General features: G+C 37.9%; 1 protein-coding gene across 1 annotated transcript in view; it reads right to left on the bottom strand.

Annotated features, from left to right (window-relative positions):
• Positions 1-4763: 4763 nt before the first annotated feature.
• Positions 4764-10252, bottom strand: part of TFPI2 (tissue factor pathway inhibitor 2) — an 8270-nt gene continuing 2781 nt past the window's right edge. Inside the window, exons 2-4 of the mRNA XM_026843214.1 lie at positions 9641-9820; positions 8231-8404; positions 4764-5837 (exon numbers count right to left, since the gene is read on the bottom strand). Of these exons, the coding sequence (XP_026699015.1) occupies positions 5737-5837; positions 8231-8404; positions 9641-9820 (455 nt within the window). The 3' untranslated portion in view covers positions 4764-5736. The remainder of the gene's footprint in view (positions 5838-8230; positions 8405-9640; positions 9821-10252) is intronic.

Below are 10252 nucleotides of genomic sequence, written 5' to 3'. Positions count from 1 at the left end.
TGTCTACTAACATATAATAATATGTCAGAAGGAAAAATATCCAAGTTATTTGATGAATAAACAAAATTAAGGAGATTTAAAAATTCCTCCTTCAATAAAAATCAATCTCTATTTATCTGAATATTGCTTCAGATTTTAAAAGAAGAGTCTTGAAAAGTTGAAAGGACTAATTCCTGATAAAACCTAATTAAGGAAATGCCTTTAATATTATAATAGGTATTTTCCAAAGTTTTTATATAATAGACTTTGTAGCAATTTTGTTCCTGATCTTATTTGGAGACATATTGAAGTAAAGAAATGAGTTAATTTCCTTTCTCACCTGAAAGGAATCTATTATGCCACCAGAGCATGCAATTATTCATATTGTACATCCAGCAACTGTGCAGGTGCTGAAATAAAGGTCAGAAAATTTTTGCTTAGCTTTTGTTTATTTGCTTGCACCCACTGATGAACACTGACAAAGAAAGGCTCAGTTAAAGCAGATACATGTGCTGCTTCAGGAGAATGCTGCTCTGTGCAAGATCCTGTTTCTACACTTACATGAGTTTATTGAAGCTTTTGGACTGGCTCCAGGTCTTGTTGAAATCATGGTATGAGTCCCTCTGACTGGCACAGCAGAAACTATACAGGCTCCTTATGCTCCAGTGCAGCAGACTGAATCCATGAGAGCAACAAGTACCATTTGTGATCGCTGTCTTTCTCATCAGACTCCCCTCCACTTTTAGAGAGGATAAAAAGGGAAAAAAAGTCTTGCTAGTCTCATTACTTTCTACTGGAGGATTTCTATAAAGTATTCTTTTTTAACATCAGTAATACTCACAATTTCTCCTTGTTGAAAGCTACTGTAATGATGGAAAACTTTTCCCTGGTTTGATAATGAGGTGTATTTTTCACCCTTTACTCTCTTGACTTTTCAAATAGCTTTTATTAGTATAATCTATCCTCTTTATGTCACTTCCCACACACAGAGAAAAATATCCCATAGAGAATAGTGTTAATATGCATTTATTAGTTACTATGAGTTTTATTACTGCACTTCATACTAAATTTTTAAAAATTTAAACATGCATTGGCCTCTTAGAAAAGATGCTGCACACCTCTTGAGTAGTACATTACCTCCAAGAAAGCTCACTGAGCAAAAACCTTGTAATTTAGCTGGCAGATATATGAAAGAATTTAACCTGTAGTTAATACATTAAGGCTTTTAATGAAGATCTAGCATGAGAAAAAAATAGGGCTTAATATTACTGTATGCTCATCAGTTTGAAGTTTGACCCCACCAAGTGAGACAATGTGATGTCCTTTGAGTTTAAATTACATTTAAAACCCTTCACAAAAAAACCCAGATAGGCATTTACCCAGATATGTCTGAAAGAGCATCCATTTTGTCCATATAAATCTGAAATTACAGTCAGCACTGACAGTAAAAAGGGAACCCTCATTAAAAGGGCTTGCTTTATTCCCATGTAATAGATACAATGTTTTATATTTCATAAATTAATCTTTAACTTCTGTGAACCATCTCTCTTTTATGAATAGTTCAGACATGAGCTGGGAATGATAATTTCTCTGGCATTTATTTGGAAATCACAGCTCATGATCACATCAGTTGCTAATGCCTCAAACAGCATGCTTTTATGCATCATTTGCATAGGATTCTTTAAAAATAACATTGCTGTTCATTAGGTTATGATTAACACCCCTTCTCCTCAAGAATTAAGTAATTTATCAGATGATATACACTACTGTACAGGACCACCATACACAGAAATATTACGGTCACTTCAACAGAAACAAGTATCTCTGCACTAATTATCACCAGTGATAGTTATGCATAATAATAAAAAGGTTTCTGAAAAGATAACGAGGCAGGTTTTGCTTTCAATAACACTAATGTAAATGCATAATAATTCTGTCACATCCACAATGTGTTTCTTCCAGATTCACATAACCATAGCTGGACCGCATTTGTCTAGTAGAACAGATTTCTTGTCACTGCCTCGATCCAGAACAGCTGCCCTCAGCCGTATAGCAGACTTCAGGCTTAGGGTCAAGATCTTTCATCTCTGATCTGAGACAAAAAGTTCAGTGGTTTTACTTTTTTAAAAATGTGGCCCATCATGTCTAATACTTTAATTTATTTATTTATTTTACATAAATGTTCCATGTTTTCAATCTCCTCAGCTGACAAGAAACAATAGAGAAACAAGGACATTTCTGACAGTCGGAAATCTTACTCCAGGGATACAAGTTGAACTCATTGCCATTTTGCTCCTAAAGTATGGAATTGTGAGAAAGTCATTTATTGGTGCTAGTCACTGCTAAAATGAGATGTGGTGAAACTTTGCTTTACATCATTTAGCTTATCAATAAAAAAGATTACCTGTTTCCACATGGATTTGTTTTTCTCTTTTTGACATTTAAGATTCCACTGAAATATAAAGATGAAGCTACTCTCCTACTCTTGAAAGGCTTTACAAAGCAATTCCCTGAGTGTTACCACAGACTAAGGATGAAGGATCAGCACAGATTTTTATTTTTATGTAGCCTTTTTTATAGTTCTTCACAAGATATCACTAAGAAAAAACCTGGAATTATTGGTTGCAATGGAAAGTTGAAGAGCAGTGATGTTATTTGCAATGGAGTTTAGTCAAATCTGCTTATTTCAGCAACCACTCTTCAGCAGCAGGTATGACTGTCCCATGCAAGTCACTAGTCATGAGTTTCACTGGCACTTTGCCTATGCAAGACAAGATGAACCCAACCAATTATAATCACAGCTTCCCTTCTCTGCAGTAGAAATCTGGGCTGTGACACATAGTACCAGCTGCTGGACACTGGCTACTATAATAAAAGTTAATTTGCAGGATGGCATTGGCTGCATTAATTTTCAATGTGGCAAAATGTTAACAGTTGACCCAACCTTGGGCCAGTGTTGTTTCATCAGCAAACTGAAAAAGGAAATAAGTCATGAGTCATATAAAATGCTGTAGATAATAGAGAATTAGTGAGATTAGTCAAGGCCACAGGAGTCTGGAGGGATATTAGAGTAATTTAAGAACATGAAACAAAGCAGCACAATGGCAGCTGAAATTCTTTGTAGCTAAAAAAAAAAAAAAAAAAAAAAAAAAAAAAAAAAAAAGGCATTTGCCTTGCAAGAAGGTATAATTTATACAAAGTGGAATGGTTTCACTAAGGGACTGAAAGAAATTTCCATGGCCTTCCCCTTTCCTCTTTCCCTGCCAGTCCTCCAGAATACTCTACAGCCTGCTCACCAGGAAACCCTACAAGAATTATGGATGGTTTAGGTTAGATTTCTGTGCCATACCGGGTAGATAAGGGATTAAAACTCAAGCCTCTGATATTTCACTGAGTACCTCAGCAGTAAGCCCTTGGACTTTGAATTATGTTTTTATGCAGAAAAGAAATAGCATGTGGAGCAGCTACATTGCAAAGGGCTGCAGTAGCCACTTCAGCATCCTAGATGGAGCCTGGTCCATCAAGAAAGCTCTCACTGAGCCCTTAAGGGGGCATTGCGTGTAAGATTATCAAACTCTTGGATCCCTTGCAGAACACCAGCGGGGTATCACACTGCTAAGATATGTCATGATGTGTGACCAGGCACCCAATTCTGCGAACAAAAAGCCAAGTGAGATGGAATTGCTCTTAGATTTTGCGCTCCCTTTAAATCACAGGTCCACTTTTGTATCCCACCCCAAGATACTCCCATAAAATTCAAAGAGCCAGAGAGGTAACGGGTAATAGTCCATTTCTCAATCATGTTACAAGAGACTATACCCCACACTGATGCTGTTAAAAGATGTCCATCCTCTACAGTTAAAAAGTGTTTAAAATTAACTTTGACTTCTAAATGAGCCTTGTGATTTTTTTAAGCCGTTGTCAGAAATCTGCAACAAATGCAGCTGGGTTCCCCCAAATGATAGTGCTGGGTATGAAAAAGTATTCAGAGGGATGTTCTGGGCTGCTGCTCTAAGCAGCATGGCCAAAATTCACAGCCTGAGAGAAGGGACATGAGCAGCGTTCAGGGGTAGCCTGCCTCATCTCCCCTAGGGAGGTTAGACTGGCCCCTTTCCTGTTTGAAGGCTGGTTACCAGAGAAGAGGTTTAGTATGGGACAAACACTCAAAACTGTTTCACTAGTTACCTGCAATTTTCTGTCACAGAGCATGCTCATTCACCTGCAACTAATCAATAGATTAACTGAAATAAGAAAGCTTTTTAAGATCAAGAACCAGAAATGGAGTGGTAGAAAGACTGTGGCAAGCACAGCTGACTGCTTTAATTGAAAATCCAGCATTGGGAGAAAAATTGGTAAGAAAAACAAATCTGGACTAGTTTCCCTATTATGTTCCCTCTCTGAAATGGGTACGAAGCATACACCTGAAATTTTCTAACTGAAAGCCAATGCCATTTCAAGCAAATAGCCTGCTACCCACACAAAAGCTCTTCAGATAGTGCAACATCAAACAGGAGACCCAGCACCAGACAATCAGCTTAACTAAGCAACCCTTTGAGAGCAGCTCTTTAGGGAGAGCCAGGTGAGCCATAAAAACTGCTGGGGATGAATGACATCAATGCAATTTACTGGCTTTCTTCAAATAAAGACCTCAGCATAAGGAAATGATTTAAGAGACAACTAAACTCTGCTAGACTCACAATTAATACATAATAGGTTCCATTACACATATTGGTGTATACAACTATTTCAGGATAGTGACAGAACAAGCTCTCCTTTTTTCGCCAAAAACATTTTATTAACATTACTTATGAATTTATATTTAGAAAATACTGTAGGTGAAATTACTTGAAATTCAGACATGGCTTAAGTACAAAACATAAAAGAAGGTGTAATACATCACCATAGGTATAATCTACCATAAGCAATACAATAGTGCCTCAAAAGAGGGATTACATGAGATTTACAGAAGCTTCTCCTTTTCTGCTTTAACAGCCACCACATAAACTAAATATCAAGATCCTCAGTAGATGTAATCCATGTAGCTCCGTTAAAATCAATAAAAATATGCTGATTTATGCCATACAAGGATCTGGATGTAAATTAGCAGAAATTTCAAATATCATGAAAAAAGTAATGGCAAGATTTTAATTTTAATACTCAAGTAGCTTATTCATTGCCATTGTCAGAGTGTTTATCAAAGTATCTCTATTCCCAGTTTTCTCTTATGGGATGAGCTAGGTTTAAGTTTATACTTCTGTTACTCTTATGAAGGGAAGTCTTAACTATGAACAGTCTACTTAAATGATAGTGTCTAAGTATGGCAGGGCAATAAATCTCTGAAGAAACTTCCAAAATGTTCCTTTTCTTTAACAAGCAGAGGATGCCAAAAAAAATCCATGTAGAAATTTAGCTTTGTACTCTCCTTAGTTATGTGAGAGAAAACTGATTTTTCAAATCTTAATTGATTTATAACGGCTGAAATATTCTTCCAAGGCAGTAGTAACATTCCCCCATAAAAACATGGAAATCAAATACTTGGCTTTGCCAAAGTATTACTGCAAAAACAACAGAGAAGAAGAACCAAACTTAGGTTCATTCTTCTTCTATTAAATGCAGTTCTTTATAAAAAGTAAGCTGGAAATAAAAAGCAGTTCTGAAAGACAGAACTACATTGGTGTATAAAACTGTGGAAACTATCTTACAAAAAAGAGAAAGTGGAATCAAAAGGAGTTTCAAACATCCAAGTGCACACCAGCTTTAAGACTTCAGGCTATACACCCGGGGGTTTTTAATCAGTTTTCTCATTATTTTTCTGCGGAATACATTCGTTGGCTTGTTGATTCCTGGTTTCTGAGTCCCTGCTAAAAAAACAAAGGAAGCAGTTAGGGAAACAGCATGACAAAACTGTTACTACTCTTTATTGTTTGGGTTGGGGTTTTTTTCATGTTATGCTGCTTAAGCAGTTGATCCAATAATAACAAACATATCAGAAATTGTAAAATATGTTCTAGACACCCTATTCTCATACACTGTAAGGTCTCCAATGTGTTCACTGTTGGCAATGGAGTCCTACTTTCATGTTCTTTTCCTGAGCAAGCATCAGTCTTTTCTAGCTGCCCTGCAGTGACAGCAGAATGGAAGTAAACATGCTGCTCTATCTATAAAAAATAAAAATTAAAAAAAAAAAACCAAGCCAACACAACAAAAACAAAACACAAAACACAACAAAAACAAAACACCACAAAACTATAAACTATTGCTGCATTTCTCTGAACAACAGTGGAGTAAAGTCTAAAACAGAACCAGTGCTTGTGGAAGACAAAAAGGTAAAATGGGGTGGGTTTCTTCACAGAACTGGGTTTCACACAGAAGCTGCAAAGTGGCCAAAGACTGTTGGGGTTATTTCCAGAAATGCTTACAAAAGCTGCATGAAACATATGAGTGCAGTTCAGAAAACAAGTACTTTGCAAATTTGACCCAAAATCTCTGGGTTTATGCTACCTACTTACCAGCATGCAGAGCCCCTGTGGCCAGTTTGCAATCCTTTCACTGTCACCCCAATATATTTATTTTCTTTTCCAATATAAACTTTTTTAAAGTGAATTAATCAGAAGCCTTTTAATTCCAAAAGCTATAGATCAATTTAAACAGCATTTGTACAGTGAAGGTCAGCTGAACTGAGCTCAAGACTCCAAAAGGTAACAGGAAAGATGCTGAGGAGGGAATTATGGGAGCAGGAGAGGAGTGGCTTAAGCTGCCTGAAGGATTTGCTTAATGTCGCTGTACACTCCCAAGCTATAGAAATTAATATGTATAGCACAGCATTCATTAGCACTAATTACACCCTTAACTATGGGCTTTGGTTGTACCAAGCCTTACCAAATTGTGAAATCCACAAGTTGGTAAAAGCGCTTTTAACTGATCCTTTACGTTTGGCTATCTGGCGCTCTAGTTATGAGACAGACAGCGTTTCCTTACTTCTTTCTTCCACAAAAAGAGTGAAGAAGGGAAAACCCCCAGGTGGATCTGACTGGGTGTGGGCAGTGCCAGAGCTGAAGAGGCAGTTTCCTTCCTCCTCTCTCCCTCACACTTAGGCTGGAGCCTGGCCCTACCATTTTCCAGGTAGTAATAGATGCAAATTAGATAATCACAAGCATCTCAGATAGACTTAGCATGCCATTAAAGACTCTCTTATAATACTAGAATGGCGGAGACTCACTCAGACTTGTCACCCACAGAAATATTACTGTCATGACTAACTGGCAGACAATATTTTTAATTCTGAGGTCTGTGCTTGGGGTGCAATCCTTACCCCGTCCCTGAATTTCCAGCCCAGAAATGAAGAATCATCTCCTGACTTAAGCCTTCTGACTATGCATCTTAAATACTGAAGTACTTGGACCTTATGCATATCATGTTTAAAACAGAGCTGCTTTCTGACTTTTTAGTTTTGTTCCAAAGGCAACGTACATGCTAGATAGAGCCCTTTTTTTTTTTTTCTTCATTAGTAACATTTTTTAAAGTACTGTGCTGTGTCTGCTTCCTGAGTGCTCTGGGGATCAACATATAATTATGCTTTTCTCTCTTTCATTGATTTACATATCAAATGAATTAAACTAGAGTATTAAAACTTGCAATAGCTGGTATGAACATAGGACTGCAGATAAAAGCACAACTGTTTTGACTTACAAGCACAACCAGCAGCTGATTTGAATAAAACCATTAAGAAAAATCAATTATCATTCTCAACCCTTCCTCCCACAGCCACAGTTGACTCAGCAGGACTGATGAGGCAGAAATCTTTAGTAATGGGAATGGGAACTGGGAACAGGCAGCAAGGAATTGAGGGAGAATGGTAACTGCTGAAAATGCAAAGGAAAAAAGTAAATTGATTTCACAACTTACTTTAATCCTACTTTAAAATGTCTAGAAGAAAATGATACCTTAATTAGTGTTCATGCTGGTACTGAACAGTTTAAAGACTGATTCCTTGTGGGCTCTAGTAAGTTAATTAATCTTTTTGTGTGCCCTTCTCTACACTTCATTCAAAAATGGTGTAACTGCCTCACATGGCGCTGTTCTTGTCAGAAGGATTTAGCATTGCATCGCAGTTTTCCCCGCCTTTGAAAACATCAAGTCCAAAATGCAAAATGCATACACTTGCAGCAATCCAACGTGAGTAAAACCACCGTCTTACTGGTATTTGGCTTGCTTTATCTGCTTTTGACTGACAAAATACAAAACCTCTTACCTTTTCTGCAGACATTGTAGCAATCTTTTTCAGTAACAAAGTTATTGGCATTTCCACCACAACCAGTATATTTGAACTCCTTACATGATTTAGTCTTAGTGTCATAGTAATAGCGAGGCACAGAAGAAGAACACAGTCCTTCATCCTTTGGGCTATAGCATAGCAAGGGACCAGCTTGGGGAAAAAAAAAAAAAAAAAAAAAAAAAAAAGACAAATTACATAAATGTAAGAATCTACCCTGTAATAAATGTTATAGCCAAATAGCTCTTGTTGAACTGACATGACTGTTACTGATGACTTCAGAGACTTACTACATCTTATTCCTGTGAGTTACAAATCTGAGAAAGCAACAGTCAGTCCCAGAAAACAGAATTACTATGCCACAAATGAAATCATCACGTTTCCCCATTTGTGGTGCCATACGTACAACAGCTGAGATATTTGCATAGTCTGATCAAAAGTCTTATTCCCTATATAGGAATATAACAATAATTCCAGTGGAACTACATCTGTAGAGAAAAAAGACACTATTTTGTTTATCCTTGCTATGATTTTGCCAGCAAATCTTGCCCACTAGCAGCAAAAAGTACAAACTCCACCACTTGCCTCACAAGAATCATGTTTCATTTTGCCTCAACAAAATTTTACTTTTTCTTTCTGGAGACTTTTTATCAATTTATTGAATGTGCACCAGAGAAATTAAAAATAATTCAGCATTCACCTAAGAAATCTGTCATCAGCCAGAAATAACTGTCTCATCAAGCACTAATAAAGTTTAGAGAGTGACAGTTTTTACACATTCTGGTAAATCTCTCTCTTCTTCAAAGATCCTATCTTGCACTAGATATTAACCTGGTGTTTATGACAACACTTAGCTATAGTCACCTGCTCATAATAAGCACCTCTGTTCTTTAAAGCTCCTATGGAGAGACAGTGAAGAGTCATGTCAGGCAAAAAACTATCAGAAGGTGAGATGGGAAGTGCCTCAAACACAAGCCACCTAACATCATCTCTCAGGCTTGAATTTTAGAAAGGCACTTCTGCTTTATAATACTATATCACTGCCCTGAACGTGACTGTCACAACGTCTCGTACATCTGCCTCAACACAGATCTCCAACCTTATTTCCCTTCAGATTACACATGTACAGCTCTCTAAAAGTCAAGAGACCTGTTGGGTGTAGCTGTGGGCATTTTTAAGGTCACAATATTAAACTAACACAGCATTTTTCTCTTTCAGTAACAGCTGAGACAAGTGACACATGAAAGTCTGCAGACAACACAAACATGTTTCACAGAAGTCTTCAAAAATACCACTATATGAGTATCCAGAGGAAAACAGCAAATAAAATATCATCTTCATATCGCTTTCAAACCATCTATTTTATTAAAAATTTGGAACAACCATTACTTTTCTCTGGCAGACAGTGGTCCACACAAGACTGCAAATCTCTGAAGTTGTTGCCATTTCCATAGCAGCCCCCATAGATGAACTCCTCGCACTTCATCGAGCTCAAGTTAAAGGCGTATCTTCTTAGATGACTCCTGCAAGGTCCTCCATCAGCCTCCATCCGGCACAATTTGGGCACTTCTGGGGAAAAAAAAAAAACAAAAAACAAAAAATCCTCGTTAAAATTAACCCTTCATGCTCCCTGTACTGAACAACACGCTAGTGTAGCCGAAACGCTATTACTCCTGTCGCAGACAAGCCCCAGCGCGTCCCACTATCTGCATTCTTTAATAAAGTAAGGTAAGATTTACAGGACGAATCTGATGCATCAGTTAACAACTAGGTATAATATTAAGTCACATTTTAAATATGAATTGTTAAATTCCGCACGTCGCCTCCGAGACGGGCTCGCTCCAGTTTCTCTGCATAAAACTGGCATTCGGCGAGAAGCTGCAAGGAGCAGGAGGGGCGGACGGGGCGGGTGCGAAGCGTCCCGCTGCTCCCAGAGGCCCCCTCCTGCCCCCTGCCAGCCCGGGGGAGCGGGACCCGTCGGGTCGGCCCGAGGGCGGCGGG

This window comes from Athene cunicularia, assembly GCF_003259725.1.
Source record: "Athene cunicularia isolate RWA chromosome 2 unlocalized genomic scaffold, athCun1 chr2_part1, whole genome shotgun sequence".
In the NCBI taxonomy this organism is placed as follows: Eukaryota; Metazoa; Chordata; class Aves; order Strigiformes; family Strigidae; genus Athene; species Athene cunicularia.
Note: the sequence above shows the minus strand (reverse complement) of the source record. Positions and strands in the feature narration are given on the sequence as shown.